Source organism: Camarhynchus parvulus, chromosome 3, assembly GCF_901933205.1.
Source record: "Camarhynchus parvulus chromosome 3, STF_HiC, whole genome shotgun sequence".
Taxonomy (NCBI): domain Eukaryota; kingdom Metazoa; phylum Chordata; class Aves; order Passeriformes; family Thraupidae; genus Camarhynchus; species Camarhynchus parvulus.
In genome coordinates this window covers 9,032,804-9,052,475 of record NC_044573.1, presented here as the reverse complement: position 1 = coordinate 9,052,475, position 19,672 = coordinate 9,032,804, and the positions used below count along the sequence as shown (strand labels likewise).

At 45.0% G+C, this 19,672-nt stretch overlaps 1 protein-coding gene across 1 annotated transcript in view; it reads left to right on the top strand.

Moving 5' to 3' along the window:
* The window catches only part of ISM1 (isthmin 1), a 42,871-nt gene extending 27,419 nt beyond the window's left edge, over positions 1-15,452 (top strand). The window contains exons 3-6 of the mRNA XM_030945755.1: positions 4,850-5,117; positions 8,041-8,184; positions 10,285-10,374; positions 12,309-15,452. Coding sequence (XP_030801615.1) covers positions 4,850-5,117; positions 8,041-8,184; positions 10,285-10,374; positions 12,309-12,826 — 1,020 coding nt within the window. The 3' untranslated portion in view covers positions 12,827-15,452. The remainder of the gene's footprint in view (positions 1-4,849; positions 5,118-8,040; positions 8,185-10,284; positions 10,375-12,308) is intronic.
* Positions 15,453-19,672: the final 4,220 nt, after the last annotated feature.

Sequence of the window (19,672 nt, the reverse complement as noted above, 5' to 3'; positions counted from 1 at the left end):
TCTCCAGGTTCACCCATGGACATTTCCCTCACCTCCACCTGCATCACAACGTCACTTTTCACATATTTTATTAGATGAACTTTTTAGCTATCATTTATATTTGTCCTTTGAAGCTGCTGGTTTCAGTGCATTGGAAAGCAACGCCCTTTTGGTGTTATCACAAGAGACTCAACAGTGTCTGACCAGTCCTACCAGTCTCATCTCTAATTTAGCACAGGAAGAGCCAGAGGGCCCCAGTACTGCTTATTTCTTGTAGTGCCTGTAAGCTTTAACACTTTGAGGTTGTAGCAAAGCAGTTGTTGCCAGGTGCAGCGCTGGAAGCACAGTGGAGCCTTGCAGGAGCTGGTTGTTCCAGCTGGAGAGCCTTGTGTGGGCAGAAAGTCCAGGGTGCCAAGGTTAAACTCCTGCCAACACCAGAGCTTTGCAGGTTTCCTTGTGTCATGCTGTAACAAGAGCTCACTGCAGAGTGCAGAATTCAGGGCTGGAACACATTTTTATTTCTGGGGTTTATTTGGGCTCATCGGAGATTGCAAATTGGATTGCCAACATTAAATAGAAGTTTCAGGTCTCAAGTCACATTGTCTTCTTTGCTCCCAACAAAGCTTGAGGGACCTTCACTTTTCAAGTCCAGAAAACTGTTCCAAGTGACATGACACAACCAGAAGTAAATTATTGCCACTGCTGATAGCATTTTAATTGAAATTATGTGATGTAAAGCCAGATGTACCATCTCAGTCTCATACTGAACTTGTTTCTGTTCTCCTGTTATACTTACCTCATTGCTGACTGGCACATGTCTATCTTACCCAGAATGACAAGTTCTCTATGGAAAATTTGCATCAATTGCATGAAAAGAACAGGATAGAAATGCTGTAGGATCTGCTGCTTGCACAACATCACAAACATAGTTCTTCCTGAAACATAATCTTCTGGTCACTTAGGGCAATGTTTACACCAGCAAAGTGAATTCAGAAACATTGTCTCAGTAAACAGGACAAAGAACACAGAACTTTTTGTGCACTCTAGCAGGCTGGGATAATATTTATCTTCTGTATATTTTTGGCCGGGAGAAAATTGGATGTTGGTGTCTGGAGACATCTGTGCATGATACACTTGTTTCATTAGAAATTGCCTGCAAATCTGTTGTTTTAATGTGCCTACGCCAATTGTTTTTAACAATTTTCAGATGAATGACCTTATTCCTAGCTCATACAACCATAAAAGAAGTGGCTTTATTTTAGGTTTGAATACTTCTGGGGATGACTGTGGATTTATACAAGAACTGTGTTACCACAGACATTTTGGGAAGCTTGAGAAAAATCTTTACAGTTTTGATAATCACTGGAAGAAGAAATGGGCCTCTAAAACAGGCTCCAAGATAGAACTGCTAAACCAGATCTGTTTTTTAATTTTTAAGAGAACATGTTTTTGTTGGAATACTTACACAGTATGAAAGCTTTTCCAGAGCTTCTCTAAACGCCTGGTTTGTATTACTCTAGTTCTTGATCTTTATTCTCTAATTCCTTTATTCCTTTATTCCTTTTTATAAACAGCCTCCAATATAGAAACTGATCACACAAGTTACATATTTCCATGCCATGCATGTGTAGAAGCATATGTGTAAGTGCAGTCATGAACTAACACTGTAAGTCTATCTGTGAGTACTGGGAAGAACTCAGTGAAAGCTCATTTTTCAAAATTTTAGAGTGGGATAAGGGAGCAATTGCTCGCTGAAACAGCAGTGAGCTGTTCTCACAATTCTGCCCTAACTTCTAGGTCATAGAATGGAGGAGGGATTACTAGGATTGTGCCTCTGGAAGGTCCATTAAGCCAAGTCCCTGGAAACACCAGAGTCCGTTGAAGATGGCTTCTGATTTCCAAGAGTGGCAGCTCAGACTATCCCAGGATTCTTTACAGAATTTCTTTCACTGTATGATTTTTATTCCACAATAAACACCTTGGTAATCAAAGCTTAAAGCAGTGCAGAGGGGAACATAGATATGTATCAGACTACAACACTGGATTTTGCTTTTGGTGTTTTTGGTTTTTAAATTGGCTGTGAGTTGGAAAACTCATTTTAGAGGCCTTTCTAATAAGCTTCCTCAGAGGGAAAAACAGACTGAAGTGGCCGATTGCACAGATATTCCAGTCTTGGAAGTAAGTTAGTGGCAGCACTGCTGGAGGTCTGGTGACGCTGGAAGTGTGCATGTTTCCACCTGCCTTTCCTCACCAAGCTCAGCAGATGTTTCTCTGTCCCTGCAAACCTTCTTTTCCTTAAGCTGACTTGGCATCATCAATCATTATTTAAAATCAAGTTCTTGTGGTTCTTCAAATTGTCCTTGGCTGAAATAATGCCAGTTCACGCTGATTGACTTTCATACAGCTACAGATTATCAAAGCATATGGAGCAATTATCATTTTTTTAAATCAGAGGGTTTGGTTTTTTCCACTTTGCTGAGTTGTTGCTCAGACAGTTAGTGTGGTCCTAAAAATACTTGCTGCTAAAGTACTAGAATTGTACTGATTTCCAGGTGGGGAGTACTAAAGCCCCACCACTGGCAGTGTTTGCTGCTCAGCAAAGCCATTTCCTTTCATTTCTTGTGAAAACTCTGTTTTGCTTGGATAGAGGTAACAGTTCTGAATCCCTGAACTGACTCTGATGTTTTCAAGCTTATGAAATCCATTTTCATTCTTGGTCTGTAGAAACTGAGGTTTAATGAAGTAACCATTCCAATTCCATATTTAGGCTGGGAGTGAAATACCCTTTGTGTAAAGAAGCTATTAGGCTGACAGCTGCACTTTCCCTTGCTCTTGCTCTTTTCCCAGTGGAGCTTCCTAGTAGCCTGCAAGTTTTTTCATTTCAATGGCCTGGTCTATGGTAAAATGCAAAGCATGAAATAGGTTCAAAATCTCCTGTCTCCAAAGAAAGGATGTGTGGGCATTGTTTGTGTTTGCAGCTCCGAAGATACAACAGCTCTGCTTTGCTTCCAGTGTCACAGCCTGTGGATCACAGGTAGCTGTGACCTTTTCTTTCTTTTTCTTGTGTGTGTCTTGTGATTTTAGTAATAACAATTGTCTAAAACTAATCTTTTATGTACAATGCCCGTCCACAGAGCTGTGTAAATTACTTTTAGCATAACAGTGCATTGTTTCTGTTTTATACAACCTGATTTTCATTGTGTATCATCTTGAAAGGCTGAAAATGCCTCTGTACCTATTAAACATTATAGATGCATCTGACAGTCACTTCTGGTTGTTTAGCCAGTCCAGTGTAATCGCTGAACCATATTAGCATGAAACATCAGAGCATTTTATGATCTATCTGTGGCCAGGCAATGCTTGCATGACTCACAGAGCCAAGGTTTCTGATGGAGAGTCTCTGCTTCTACCTAAATGGCCACCTATATGCATACACAGTATTTATCCAAGAGTTTTACAATTACACATTGTTCAGCACAGAAAGCAATAATCAAAGGTTGCTCCTATGCAGAATGATCCTGACATTTGTGATGTCTGTGAGGGAACTGGGCAGCAAACTCTGAATTTTGGTTCTGGGCTTCTGTTAGAAACCATAAACAGGTTGACCATAACAGGTCATTATGCTCTCCCAGCATGACAAAAGGACCTACTTTAAAGGGCTTTGCAGCAAGTGGCTCACTCAGCAATGGTCAGAGGAGCTGCTGGCTCCCATCACTGCCACAAAGTGTGGTTTCATGCAGCAGTAACAGCTGGGCTGCTGCCAGAGGGGCGAGACAGATGCAAACCCAGCAACACCTGGGCTCTGCATCTTGACCTTCTCACATATGGCCTTGCTTATCTTGAGTCAGCCCAAGTCCTTAGAACAGCCTCTGCACACTGGTGTGCTCCATGCTTGCCTCAAATTCAGCCTCAGCATAGAACACAGCTTTGGTTTTCTTTTTCCTGGTCATATATGTTAGGCTCTAAATGCATTTTCCCCATAAGGCAGAGAGTTCTGCTGCGAGGGTTTTAGGCACAGTGTGGGTTATTATTTTGTGCAGGATTTTTCCTAGCCTTGGTTCCGAGGTCTGATTCAGCAGAGGTAGCAGCAGGAATCACTCACCCTCTGCACGTTTCTGCGCTCAGTAATCCACGCATGGTTTACAACATGCCAGACCCATGGTATTGCACAGCCCCTTTGCCAGGCAGCACCTTGTCTGTCACCGTGATATTTTCTGAAGATTCCTCTTTGCCCAGGATTTTCTCCTGGGAAGCTGAGAAGCCTCAGCTGCTTTGGAATATGGCTTAGACATTGTTTACCAATGGGTGCATATTTGATTGGTTTCGTGTGAATTGTTTTAACTCAATGGCCAATCACGGTCCAGCTGTGTTGAGGCTCTGAGGAGTCACGAGTTTTTGTTATTCATTCTTGTTAAACCTTCTGTCTGCATCCTTTATTTCTTTAGTATAGTTTTAGTATAGTATTCATAATATAATATAATACAATATAATATAATATAATATAATATAATATGATATAATATGTTATAATATGATATGATATAATATAATATGATATAATATAATATGATATGATATGATATATGATATGATATAATATAATATAATATAATATAATATAATACAATATAATACAATATAATATAATATAATATAATATAATATAATATAATATAATATAATATAATATAATATAATATAATATAATATAATATAAATCAGCCTTCTGAGAACATGGAGTCATATTCATCTCTTCCCTCGTCCTGGGGACCCTCACCAACACCAGACCTTGTCTTTGCTGTGTGGAAAGTTTCCCCCCTGACAAAGAGGAGGCACTGACAGTCAGGCTGGTCTGCTCTGAATCCCGCAGGTTACCATTGAAGTGGTGGACAGCCCTGACGCAGAGCCAGACAAGGAGCTGCAGAAGGAGGGCAGCAAGCCCAGCTGGCCAGCCCCATCGCCCGACTGGAGGAGCTGGTGGCACAGGTCCTCCACTCTGACTCGCATGAGCAGCGGTGACCAGGACTACAAATACGACAGCACCACTGAGGACAGCAACTTCCTAAACCCGCTGGGTGGGTGGGAGAGCCATGCACCCAGTCACCGGGCGTTCCAGTCCAAGGAGCAGCCAGAGTACGGTGGGTTTGTTGGGCATCTTGGGATTGTCAAAAACAAGCGTGGGAGGGGGAACGAGAATGGTGAGGCGTGGCTGAGATTCAAGCAAAATAGAGTTTTTCAACATGTGGCTTTTGTTCATCAGCTTTCAAATACAAATCTGTGCAAATGCACAAGCTGTGCTGTGGTAGCTGCATTCCACTAGTAAGTCTATAATCTTGAAAATCATACCAGTTATCCCAGAAGAGGGCCTTTTTTAGTCCAACGTGTGCTTTTTTTACAAAAGTGGAGGAAACAAGGTTTCATATTTATTTTTAGAGTAAGGGTAAGTACAAATTTAGAATCGTGTGGTGGTTTGGGAACCAGAATATAACTATTGGATAAATAAGCAAGATGTGAAATGTGGTAGTATTTGGTGGATACACAAATAAGATGAGTTATGTTGGTGCATGTGTGGGGAGTGGCGTGTGCAGCAGGAACATTGTGTATTTTTGTGTGTGTAATATTCTTCCAGATGTGTCATGGGGAAAACAATTGTTTTCAGCTTGTTATATGAAATAGTTGCAGAAACTAGAAACAGAGAAGAGCTGCAGCTCTTCACTGCCCTGACAGGCTGTGACTATCCACATGGGAATGGCCCAAGGGAGGTGAGCTAAACTGTGCTCACAGGAAGAGCCCCTTGAATTTAAGTTGTGTGTAAATACAGATTACTTTTAGTCAGAACAAGGTGTCAAAGCCATGGTACTTTTACCCTGGCATTTCTGTTGTTACTCTCCAGATGCTGCATAGTGCTTGGGTAAAACAAACTTGTTCTTCCATGGTTTGACTGACTTGAAGTACTAGAATCTTAAAAATCAAGAGAGAGTTTTTAATGGAATAAAAACTGTGGAATAAAAGTATGTTTAAACACATACATATGTATTAAATTTTGAAACCAGAAGATGAAATCTATCCGTTCTTTTTGCACCTGTATTTATTTGTGGGCTGGATTTATTTGCAAGAATTCATATCTTAGGTAGTTATTCATATAAGTTAATCGTGATAGAAAAATCATAGTAAGAATTACAAATATGAAAACAGGAAGAACAGATTGAGCTGCAGCTGAAAATCTAACATGGTATATTCAATAGTGTGCTTCATAGTGCACTGTAAACATAAGGTAGGTAGGTCTAAAAATTATCCTAGAGCTCCCTGCTGCACACCAGAGCATCCAGCTAGCTGGAAACAGCTCCTGTCCTTTTGTCTAACCTAAAATGCTGTCCAGGAGGATGCAGTAGGAGATCCTGCCCATGAGGGGTGTAGATGTTCCACCCACTGACACGTTCATACCTTTCCTGTGTGTGTCTCTCTCCCCTCCTGCCACTGCCAAGGGCTCTCCCTGCCCTTCCTGGGCATCTGTTTGACAGGAATTGTGCCTGCTCTCCTGCCCTCCTCCTCGCCAGCCGCATGGAGATAAAAGAATTGGAAAGGAGCTGGGAAGAAGAGCAGGGCCAGGCATAGTGGGCAGATCACATTTTCCTGAGACATCTGATGCATTTTTGGACTGTTGTGGTGCCTGCCTGCTGGCAAATCCCAGAACCACAGGTCTTGCACACTGACGTTAGCCGTGTTCACACCCACATCCCACCACAGACACCTGATTCCAGTGCGGCAGCTTCCCCATCATCAGCCCTGTCAGAAAAGGAGGAGAAACATGTAAGGTCCTTGCCACGAGGAACTCACATCTAGGCAGCTTGCTCTGAGTGAGATCTATAACCTTCCCATACTCCTGGCAATAAATGTTTAATAGCACCCCCCAGAGCTGTTGTCAGTCGCTGCATATGGAACAAATCAAGTTACGTGTTCTGCTAACCAGCTCAGGAAGCCCACAGACAGCATGGCCGTGGGGAAAGTGTGTAGCACAGAGGCCAGGCAAGGCAGGGATCCTCCCTGGCTTTGCTGTAGCTTAGGTACTCTCACCTAGAGCTATAGAGCAGGGCAGCCTCAGAGCCACTAAACCAGATTTTGCTTTGCTGTCAGTGGCGGTGTACCCAAAGGAGCTACAGCTGCAAGTTATGATCACAGTAAAATATCTCCTGTAGGTTGCAGGGAAAACCATTAAGCCAAATGTTCCCTCAGCTAGGGAGGCCAGTGGGGAGACAAGAAAGCTGGGACAGGTTCATGGTCTTTGTTGGGTGGCCTTCACATGGTGGGATGTGCAATAGTTTACACAGCACACAAAGGAAGCTGGTTCTGAAAGGTTTAGGTACTCACAGCACATCAGCTTTTTGTTTTGGTGTCCCGTGCCTTTGGCTGTCTGCCAGAAGAAAACAAAATCGTGTTTCTTTTTCATAAGGTTCCTTCTAAGAAATAGTCAGATTTGATGTTATTTAATAATTCACATGAAACACTAAATATTGCATGTTGTTCTTGGTGCAAGAAAAGCATCCACTTCCCTGCTCTCATAGCAATATTCCCCGTTCAAGGGACTGAAAAACAAAATTGTGATTTTCACTCATGACCCTTAGCTTCCCATAACATGCATCTTGCCCAAAAACTGAGTACTGTTGTGTGCTTTGAAAAGATGAAAAAGAAAACTCAATTTATCCTTTGCCTGATTAGTCTGTGGTCCACAAACACATTCCTGTATGCAGGGAAATGACGTGAATAGATGGGTACTGTTAGTTCACGACCGAGCTTTGCAGCTGAGGATCCTCAGCAGCCAAAAGGTCAAAAGAGAAAGGAAATATTTTTTCAAATAATGTTTCGTGCAATTCCCTGAGGAGCACCAAGTGTGAAAACCATTTAAGCAGCAGGCTCGCGCCTGGCACTCGGCCCCAGCTTCAGGTAGAGACATCTGGATTCCATTCGTGCTTTGCCTGCTTGACAAAAACCACCACACAGTAGTTTTTGGGTAGCAGGAGTCTTGTTTCCTCATTTCCTTCCTCGCATTTGTCCTGTGAACAGATTACATGGACGGTGAGGGCGACTGGAGCCCCTGGTCCCCGTGCAGCGTCACCTGCGGCAGCGGCAGCCAGAAGCGCACGCGGTCCTGCGGCTACGCCTGCACCGCCACCGAGTCCCGCACCTGCGACAGGCCCAGCTGCCCAGGTGGGAGCTGCTCCTGGGAACTGCTGCCAGGGGGAGCAGGGATGGGTGGGCAGGGGTGGAGAGAGCCCTCCTGCACACAGAGCCTGGGGGCTGTGTGCTCCGTGGCAAGGTAAGGGTGCCGGCGGGCAAAAGAGATTTTCAACGCTGTTTATTTGTAGTAATGATGCACTGCTAGATGTGGTCCACCATCCCCTGGGACTTAAAAGACATCATCCCCTGGGACTTAAAAGACATCATCCCCTGGGACTTAAAAGACAAGTACAGGCTTTCTCTAGGTCATGGCAGTCGTTTTTGTGCATGGGTGTTTTGTGTTCTAAAGGGTGTGATCTACTCCCCTGAAACAAATTTGGAGCTGTTTTAGAATTCCAACCGGCTGTGGTGTTACCTCAGTGAGCTCCTGTTTTGCTGTGAAGGGGATGGCATTGCTTGCATCGTGAAGAGGGACGAAGGAATGTGTAGTTTTGGCTTGAATATATTCAGAAAATATGGCCAAGGAGCCTTAGCTCCTACCTATTCACAGGATTTGACATTTTGAAGTGTCCTTACCATCACACACTTACCATCTTCACTTTGGCAAAATCAGAGCTGAGCACTCAAGCAATCATGAAAATTTGAAGCTGCTATGGAAAACTGTTTTTTAAATGTTGCTGTGTGTTTTAATTTAGACCAATTTGTCATGCAGTAGCTGCCACAATGCAGGGGATAGGTGCAAGTTCATTACTTCCCAAGATCAGAGAGAAGTGAAAACACAAGTCGTGGTAGTATGCATTACTCTCAGTTTACTTAATGACTCAGAAAGGCAGAAATTTTTAAGCTGGAGGTCAGGCTTTTTTAATGGGAAGTAAAATGTCAGCACTGCTGGAGAGGAGACTTAGAAGACTTGGTGAGAGAGTTGGAGAGAAGTTTCTGACTTGCAGATAGATCCATGTCTCCATTGCAAAGCAACAACTGCGAGGCAGTTCAGGGAAAAATGTTTCTGCATGCTCTCATGCATCCTAAAACCTCAATAATAAGGAGTTAATTCCAGAAGAAAGCAAGTAACCCCCAGTTATATTCTCTAGTATTTATTACCAGCTAGCACCAAAAAGTGGCAAACTTGAAAGAATATATTATGTCATACAAGAGACCTCCAACGATCAGCAAGCAAAATATATTCACTCTTTGATGCTGTGCTGACATTTTCGAAATTACAAGGTCAAAGCTCAGCTTCTGCTGTTTATAATTCCCGCAGTGAATTACTGCCTTGTAATGGGTTCTTGGGTATCTATTATTCTACATCTAGTGCTGGAGTTAAGGCAAAACTCTATGATAATTTTGTTGAAAATTGGCCTGAGGCTGTTTTGAAGCTTTGCAAGCCACTATTATGCCCCAGTTCAGGAGATCAGGAGAAAGATCATTGGCAAGAAAATGGATGGTGAATAGACTTCATTATTAATCATATAGTTATCACATCTTAAAGATCTTTCAGTTCTCTTTAGAGGCCTTTAATTCAATAAAGAGGAAAGGGAAAAAACCGTAAAACCTACTGGTGTTAAGCCTGCATGGCACAGAAATGCTAGGCACCTCAATAGGCTGAACTAAAGCAGCAACAAAAGGATGTTTACTTTGGCAAGATCATTTTTCTGGCAATCTCTGTGTCAGCTGGTAGCAAACAATTAACTGGAGGCTGCTGGTAAATCCTCATATGTTGAGATCCTGATATTTTACTTGACAGCTGTAAAATGGTGGGGATGGAATTTTTTGGAGAGGTTGGTTATCTCTTGCCTACTCACACCTTTTAACTGCCTGGCACTGGGAGAGACCAACAAGCATCAGTCTTCTTGTAACAGCATCATTCTTCCTTGAGAAATGGTTACCCACATGCAGAGATGAGGTTCCTGACCTGCCTTCAGCCCTGACACTCTGTTTTACCTTATTAACAGCACAGGTTCCTTGGTCATTATGGTTTTAAAAGAACAGTCCAGCAGCAGCTTCAGGATGGTTCCCTGCCAAAACAAAGCACCTTGCAGAGCCTGGGGAAGAAGGGGAGGCGAGGAGGCAGCTGGTTCCATTGTGTTGGAGTGGGGAAACACCAGCAGCACTAACTCGTGTTTGTCCTAGGGATCGAAGATACCTTCCGGACAGCTGCCACAGAAGTGAGCTTGCTTGCAGGGAGTGAAGACTTCAATGCAACCAAACTGTTTGAAGTTGGTAAGCAGCCTAGCCAATCCTTCAGTAACAGATAAGAGACTTCCTTAGGATTTTCTTAGTCCTGTGGGACCGAGATACTGAGTTTAACATTTAGTAACAGCCATTTGTTATCTTGCTCACATTTGTGATCTGAAAATTTGCTTTGGTCGTAGAATCTTTCTCCTCTTAAGTTCTGTGCTTGTTTCATCATAAAAGGGTTATTTGTTGTCCTTATTCAGAAAAGAGCTGTAAGACTCCACAGTAATGGAGGGGGATCAAACAGTCTTTATTATTTTGATTAAAATAGCCTCGAATGGAAGACCCTGTAAAAGCATTTTCATTTCATGTAAAAGAACACAGCTGTCACATCAGAAAAATTAAAAAGAAAAAAAGGACAATGACTTTTATGAGCGTGCATTGCTTTTATAGCTCTGTGTGCTGCAGTGGGAGTAGCCAAAGCAATTTTATAGGGCATGGCTTGATTCTGAGCTATCTAAAACTCAGTCCAACATCTGCAATGTTCTGATTTCGTCCCTTCAATGAAACCACAGTGTGGCCACTCAGAGACACTGGATGCTGGATTAATTGAATAAACAGTGTAACCCAGCACCTCCCTACTGTGGGAGAGCAGAGCACAATAGTTAATGACAGCCAGGATGAGACTCTTTAAGGAGATAGAAAAACAGGACACAGATCACTAAGTAAATATTTTGCAAGAATGTGTGCTGCAAGAGTTTTAGGTCCCAGTTAATTTCTCTCCTGCAGAGTCCCCTTAAAGTAAGTGTGGAGCAAGATATGCAGGTGGTTTTTGACAGCCCATAGGATGATATAGACACCTTAAATAATGTTTTAGGCAGGAGATGTTTACCTAGATTCTCCCAAGAGTCTTGCAAAATAATGAAGTGCTGGTATTAAATATGCTACTGGTCTACAAATCTCTTTAATCCCAGCTGTACATCATGCCTCTGGCACCATAAACTCCTGCTCATGTACAGCCACTCTGATCTTTTGTCACATATGTCCTTTCAGAACCTGAATCACTTCTGGCTGCATTTGCCAGATAAGATGTCAGTCTCCATGTTTGAGATATTGATGCTTGAAAAGTGAATATCAAATAGAAAAAAAATATTTGTTCTTTAAAGAAAGACTAAATTAGGGTCTAAAATGTACTTCAGAAAGAGTAATACAGGCCTTGCTTGCTATCTTGGAATCTCTAGCATCATCTGGAACTTAATCCTTCATCATCTGACTGCCATTTTTCCTGTTCAGTGTGTTCTGACTGAGGGCTCTAACTGGAGACTGGCACCACATCACTGTAATTTCCCTTTTTCTGCTACTTAGCAACCCATGGTAGTGTCTCTTGTGCCTCATGGGGATATCAGTAGCTTAATTAGAATTTGCCGGGTAGAAAAAGTGTCACAGATTCCCACTGGCCTGGTTCTGCCCTGTAACTCAGACTAGCCCTGAAGTCAGTCACAGGTGATTTCTTTATCTGACAGGACAGCACAGTAATACACTGTGGGCAGGGCAGCAAACTGTGACTGCCCTTTCTTTCTGCAGCAGAGCACTCGTGCTGTGTCACTGTAGGACATGAAATAACACGATGAGGACACGCAGCTTTCTGATGGTAAAAAGAGAACTTCTAATTTCTTATAGATTTCTAAAAGTGACAGTGGATTGGAGGGTGACAGTGCCACCTCTCCAATGACACTGGACAAACCAACAGTCTATTAAATTTATCTCCTTCCATAAAAGAATGCAAAACAATTAGTTATTTACATAAAGTGTGTGAGAAAGTTCATTACAAGAACATAAACTTCAGAAGGCTTAGAAAAACTTTAAAAATCAGGGCGACAGTGCTGAACAGCTACACTTGACTCAGCTGCTGTCACTGATCACACCAACTGGGATGCTGCTTAATGTATCTTAAGTTTCCTTTTCCTGCCCTGAAACAGATACTGACAGCTGTGAGAGATGGATGAGCTGCAAGAGCGAGTTCCTGAAGAAATACATGCACAAAGTGGTCAACGACCTCCCCAGCTGCCCTTGCTCCTACCCCAGAGAGGTTGCCTACAGCACTGCTGAAATCTTTGACCGGCTCAAGAGGAAGAACTTCCGCTGGAAGGATGCGAGTGGTCCAAAGGAAAAGCTGGAGATCTACAAGCCCACGGCGCGGTACTGCATCCGCTCCATGCTGTCCTTGGAGAGCACCACGCTGGCAGCACAGCACTGCTGCTACGATGACAGCATGCAGCTGATCACCAGGGGCAAGGGGGCAGGGACACCCAACCTGATCAGCATCGAATTCTCAGCAGAGCTCCACTACAAAGTGGACATTCTGCCTTGGATCATATGCAAGGGGGACTGGAGCCGCTACAACGAAGCCCGGCCTCCCAACAACGGGCAGAAGTGTACGGAAAACCCCTCAGACGAGGACTACTACAAGCAGTTTCAAGAAGCAAGGGAATACTGAGAAGATTTTCCTTTTCTTCAGATGCAAAATAGCATTCGTTTCCTGGATGCCAAAGAACTGGTGATGGCTGCTGCACTGGCTCCTCGACAGGGGCCGGTCAGTTCCTTTCTAATGAATGTATATAGTTGTAATATAATACATGAGTATTTTTCACAGTGTGTGTAATTTATAAGCACATATCTCTCTGTCTCACACACACCTATTTTTGCATACAGCCATACATAAGTCTTGTCCTGATAGGATTTTATACTGCAATAACGTTCATGTAATAATGTGCATTTCATTTTATTTCCCATCTGTAACCTAATGAAGGGGGTGGGGGGTAGCTGCCATCATCATCAGGCCCCAAGGCCCCAGCTGAGGAGGCACATACTTAAAAGTTGTTATAAACAATAGGATTGAAGAATGTACTCTTCCATATGGGAATGGTTTACAAGATTAATGCACCTACAGCATCAGTTTTCTCTATAATTGGTTTCATGACCAGTCATATCTAAGGAGGGAAGAATTTTTTTTTGAAGGGTAACAGTCAAAAGTGAATATAGAAAATCCCTGCCGATTTTTCCTCTTGGAATTCTTCCTGTTACCTTCTAGCTCAGGTATTTGCAGTCCACCTGGGGTAGGCTTGCAGGAAGATGTAGCTGTGGTTTTCCTACGGGCCAGAAAATGTCCTGGTGCAGTGGTTCTGCAAGAGTTACAAGCAGCCCCCTCCTGGAGACATCTCTGATCCGGAGCTGCAGCTGTTGGGGCTTCCAGAGCAGCTGTGAACCTGTGAACTGAGCATGCTGTAAGTCTTTGGAGGAGTGAGGGCAGAGAAGAAATCTATGTCAAAGGACCAAAAAGATCACAGTTCCTTCCCAGCTTTTTAATATGAAGAATGTTTGGATCTGCTTGTTTCTTTCTTTTAAGAAAAGGAAGTTTATTATTTTAGAGAACAGTAAAACTGGAATCCACAAGTTCCCTGGGATGAAAGATGCAACCAGCCCTTTTCCCCCATTTTTCTCATGCTGAATGCAGTGTCCTACAGCAGAAGCTATTCTTTAAGGGAAGCTTCCTGGGAGGAACTACTGGTGTCTTAAAGTGTCTTAATTTTTAAAAAAAAGCTAGCATTATTTTTGTAAAGTATTTATTGAATTGTAACAATGACTCACATGTGGGATGTATCTCTAACGTAAAAGGTTTCTGTAGATGGAACTTGATTTCCAAGAACACAACTGTTGTTAGGCAAAGGTTTTATTTCCAAATTTTTATAAAGTGCAAGTTTACAAACTGTCATAAAGCAGCTCATATCTGCATTCTGACGAAAGATTAACGTTACACCCTGGGTAAATAAATACTTACAGTTCCATTCTGTGAAAGACTGCCTTGCTGCAAGTCAGTGTGTTCATTTGGGCAACCAAGGCTAAATGTCACTAGAGAAATGCCTATTTTGGGGTTATGTGCTCTGACACACATTTATGGAACCTCACACAGAGTTAAAGCCGACCGGCATCACCGTCAGTCCGAGCTCAAAGATTCAACACAGACATAAAAGGCAATTCCCTCTGCTATATACAGACACACATAGATGACATTTAAGGTCCCTTCCAACCCAAACCCTTCTATGGCTTCCTGTAAATCTTTTCTGTGTCTCTGTTGGCCTCTGGGGTGAGGTTGATTGCGAGCTCACGGACGGACACGTGCCTGGTGCCCCCGGGCAGGGCCAGCTCTGTGTTGTCTGCCCAGGTGGTGCCAGCCAGGGGTTCAGAGGCAGTCAGGGCCGTGCACACCCAGTCTGAGCCGTGCTGGAGGCTCTGCCACATCTGCTGGGCTGCAGAGCCCCAGCAGTGTGCTCCAGGTCTCCAGAAACGCAGCGGTCCGGGCAGAGCTGCCGCACATCTGCGCCAGCGACGGCTCCGCTGAGGTCACCTCGGCAGCTGGAGAACTTGGCCAAGGCATCAGAGCATCCCAGATCCAGGCCTGAGCTGGTGGGGAGGACGTGGATGTGTTCTAGCACAAGCTGGTAGTAACAAAACGTGGTTAGTTGAGAAAGAGGGTAAACATACGGATCACCCCTTATTTTTTTTATAGAAACCAGATTTTGTAAATGCTTGCAAGGTCATACGAAGGCGCCACTAGCTCGTGGAGCCAGTTAAATTGACAGCAGATGGATGAAAGGCACAAGGAACTCCAGGATCACTTCACAGGGAAGACAGGTATTTTCAGGGAGAAAGCTCTGCTTCTTACTTCACAATGTGGGGGGGGAACAATATCCTCAGGTTTCTCTGGGAGAGAGATGAGAGCATTGGTCACAATTCTTGAAATATAAAACACATCCCTGCCCTTTGTTGGATTAGTAAATTATGGTGCTATTGAGAAATGCTACTACACTATTAATACAGAACATAGCACATAAAGTGTCGGGGAAGAGGAAAAATTATTCTAATAAATGAAATGACGCACAAAGTTTCAAGTCCTACTGCTCATAATTTCCCAAGGCTGGAAACTCTGAGGGAGCCAAATAACTTCTCATAGCACCTACCAGGTGTTTCATAGGATGAGTCCTGGAGAGCAGATTGAGATAGTCTGTTCTCCCAAGTAACAGTCTTTATTAAATGCAAAGTCTGTCCTACTTCATAATAAATAATGATCCATTCAGAGCCGGGCTGCTTATTTTATTTTATTTTCTGTTTTCTTTATCTCCTTTCCAGTGACCAAAACTGTACACCAAATACCTTTGTGTAGCAGACTTTAGCAAGGAGATGGAGGTTACCATGGCCAAATTCAGCTCCATCCTTTAAGTACAGAGCTGTTCATATTAGAGCAAGGCCCAAGGAAGGGTTTGTGGCACACATTCCCAGGCACAGGGCGGTGGTGAGGAGAAGCTGTTGTTATGTTTCTTACGTTGCCGCAGAAAAGACATATTGGAACACTCAACCAAAGACATGGGGGGGATTGGAACAAGCATAACTGAGCAGGGAAACTGAAACAAGGAACCAGTCAAGTCATCCAGCTTATTTTTAACCTCCGATCAATCAGCAGATACAGATTAGAGCACAGCTTCTGAGTCAAGTTGGTGGGAATGAATCAAGCTGGCACAGCTGCTGTGAAAGATGTGTGGAGCAGTGCCCCAAGGCAGCCATGAATGGATTGAATTGTACCTTTGATGGTTAAAAGGATGAGTGGGCCTGGCTTCACATTGCCCGGACAGCTGCTGAGCAGCAAAATTCCACTGACATAACCCACAGTGATGCACATGGGTTATAGGACAATATAGAGAAAACCAGAACCATGCACACATCCACGAATCCCCACAGCCCTGCATTAGTTACCAGCTGCTTTTCCCCCCTCCTGCTGTGCAGACTGGTTAGCACTGTCAACACAAGGCATTCCTTGGAAAAATGCTGGGGAGCTTGTGGGGCTGTTCCAGATACAGCGATCACACTGAGGTTGTAGGGCTGCCTGCAATGAATTGCTGATGCACCTGACACATCTGAGTGGGGCCAGCTGAAGGCAGGAAAGGGGGAAAGTTACTTTTCCTCTTGAGGAATCTGCCCTGCCTGAATGGCAGGGCCTTAATGCCAGGGTGTCATTTGTGGTGTCTCCCTCGCTGGTGGAGGGAAGGCAGTGAGGGAGAGTTGAGTCGTGGCCCAGGGATCTGCCCCCTCTGAGGAGCCACTGGCTTTCCCTTTCTCCCTTTCCTTGGTTCTCCAGCAGGACACCCCTGGAGCTGCCCAGCAGCGAGCATGGCTCCCAGCAGTCTGGCTTTGGCTTAGGCTCAGCAGCAGAGTCCCACACTCACTCATCCCTGGAGAAGGTCACGTTCAGGCTGGACAGAGCACACAGAAACGTGGCCCCTGCTGCTCCTAGAGAGGCAGGGAGCTGTCAGGGCAGGGAGCTGCTCACAGCCCAGCCAGGCACAGCCACTCTGCAGCTCCACTGTCACCCACAGGACCATGCAGCACCACACAGGGGGCAGGGACATGGCAGGGCTCTTTCTCACCCCGAGGAGGAAACCTGCAAAACAGATGCGGACAAAGTCGAATTTATTCATGTCCACTGCATCCACCTGCACAGGCGCCAGCACAGCCACATCCCTCCCCTCCAAACACACAGAACCCAGCACACTGAGAGGGAGAGCATCAGCGGGAAGACCACCAGAATAAACACGACACTTTTCCCAGCAAACTGGAGGGAGTGTGTGTTGCCACCCAGCTCCATGGCATTTCTGTGCCAGCTGAAGGAGCATGTGTTTTTCTGTCACCAATTTCCCGCTTCTTTACCTTTGTAACTTGCAATGGAAAAATGTGTGGGCAGTTTCCATTATGCCTGTGCTGTTTCAGACAAATTAAGGGGTTGGCTAAGAAATCGCTGGTTTCATATTTCATACAGAAAACACACACATGCTTATATTTATATGTCTATGTAAATTAATTTAGGATATCCTCTAGTCATGTGCTGTACAGCAGTGCCTGCAGGAAGGGTCCCAGAGCAGAGCACTTCCTTGCCTCCTGCACAGGGCATGAGGCTATTTTTGCACTTGCACAGGGGGGAGAAGGGCCAGGAGGCTAAAATGGCAGCAGTCATTCTTCAGCTCTGCCCCTTACTTTATGAGTGGCAGGTTTATTCATTTTTCCTTTTCAGCTGCACTGCTAAAGCCACAGAGGGCTTTTATGACTGTGCTAATTTTCTATCAGTTCAGGGAGTTATAAAGTTTTTCTTTATTTATTCTCTATCACAAAAAGGATCTGGGAGTGGAGGGGGATTTTTAAGCATACAGAGAAACTTTTCATTCAGTACATTGCACAATTTATAAGGGGTTCAGAATGTTATATTCTGGAAGTGATAGCAATATTTCACAGGTCAGACTGGCCAAACTGAGCACAGCTAGGCGTGGGTGGCTCTAGTCTTCAGAGAAGTGCTTAGATAATATTTCCTTTTTAAAACTGGGCAAACAGTATTACATGTGTTAAATGTCAGAGCTTGCTGTTTATTATGGGTCTGACCAATGCTTTGCTTACAGTGGAACAGTGCTTCACTTATGGATTTCAGGAGGGCTCTGGTAAGACTCTGAAACATGCCTGAAGCGAGAGACAGCATGTGCACACCATGGTGGTGGATACAGGATGTGAGTCAGAAAGTTTGGGGAGCAGAGAAGGCTTGGGAACCAGTTCCCAGCCCAGGCACCATATTCCAGGCTGGCTCCTGCCTCTGCACAGCTGTGCTTAACCCATTTGCTGTGCTTAGCCCATTCCCTTGTCCCCAAATCCAAGCTGCAGGCATTCCCCTTTCCACACTTCCCAGGGCAGCTCTTGAGGGGATGTTGCTGAGCCATGAAACACAGAACTGGGACACAGCTGGCCTTGGAAAAGCCCCATCTGCCTGAGTAGGGCTCCCTGAGCTGAGCAGGGAAATGGGAGAAGTGCAAATGAGCTGCACCATGCAGACACAGGGATTCCTGTATCCCACTGCTTTTGGCAGAGTTTACCATCAAGCACTCAACGGGGAGCACCTTCTAATCCCAGTGCAGCCAGGATTCATACACCTCCTGCCTGTCAAAAATGAGGGCAAACCTTAAGCAGCCTTCCACCATTGCTGCAGCTCCTGTTATCCCAAAAAGGACAGGGGATCCAGCCTGGCATGATGTCTCCATCCAGGAGTCAGCTCCCACCTGGAGGCAGAAGCACAGCTCCATCTCATGTGCAAATGTCCCAGCCATTCCAGTACAACCAGCAAATGACAACTTGGAGAAACAGCAAGGTCTGCCACTACTGCCCTGCAGCAGTAACCACATCTGAATTCAGTGCATCTGTTCTCCTACTCATCTCTCCTCTTACAGCCTGCCTGGGAAACACCAAGGAAGAGTGTGGAAACAGGAGGAGTCTCTTTGGGTTGAAAGGATGCAGAGACAGGAATGGGAAGAACCTCTGGCCAGTGTGGGGAGGAAAGAACAGTGCATGGAATTACAACGTGGCCTCATTAAGGGTGATCCCAATTTAAATCAGCCCGTGGATAGTGATATCCTGAAGGAGGGTGCTCTCAGAGAGGGGCAGGTCAAAAGGAACAAAGCAAGACTTGAAAAGGAGCTGAGGAAAGAAAACACAGCGTCTGTGTCCAAAGCAGGATTTCCCTTGCCCGGCTGTCCACTGACGGAGCCATTCCCCAAATATTTCACCATGTGTTAAATCACCACTGGGTACACAATCCCAGAAAAGCCCAACTAAAAGGTGCAGCCGGTAGGTGTAAGGGAAGGGAACATTCCTGAGCTGTTTTCCCCAGTGACAGCGCCCATGGCCACGCGCTCAGAGAGGCCGCGGCAGCGGTGGCTGCACCACAGCTCCCAGCTGCCCATGGAGCTCCATGGCAGTGGTTAACCCTGACAAATAACTGTGTTTTGCCCTTGCCCATAGTGGCACAGCTCTCAGTACTCCTGTAATTTAGTGTGGCTTTTGCTCACAAGGCCAATCCCCTCGCTCGGACCCCCAGGCTAGTGGGTTTGCCCCCCTCCCAGCACCACTGGCAGCACAAGGGGGCACTGGCTTGGGTCTCTCTTCCCACAGGAAAAGGGGGACCTGGCCTCCTCTTCCCAGCACACAGACAGGAGGCACCAAGCCACTGGAGCAGCACAGGCTGGAGGTGGGGAGGAAGCTGACTCAACCTCAAACACGACCGCATCCATTCCTGCTAGGGTGGGTGGACTGGCTGGAAAGGCTGGGGCTGCCCCATGGATTCCCTCTGTGAGCCAGAGGGAAGGCAGGGGTGTGCTCCCTGCCTGAGTGTGCAGCACTGGTGGGGAGGAGGAAGGTGGGAAGGCCCAGAGCTGTGCACTTTTAGATCCAGCTGTGTGCAAGAGCCAGCGCTCCCAGT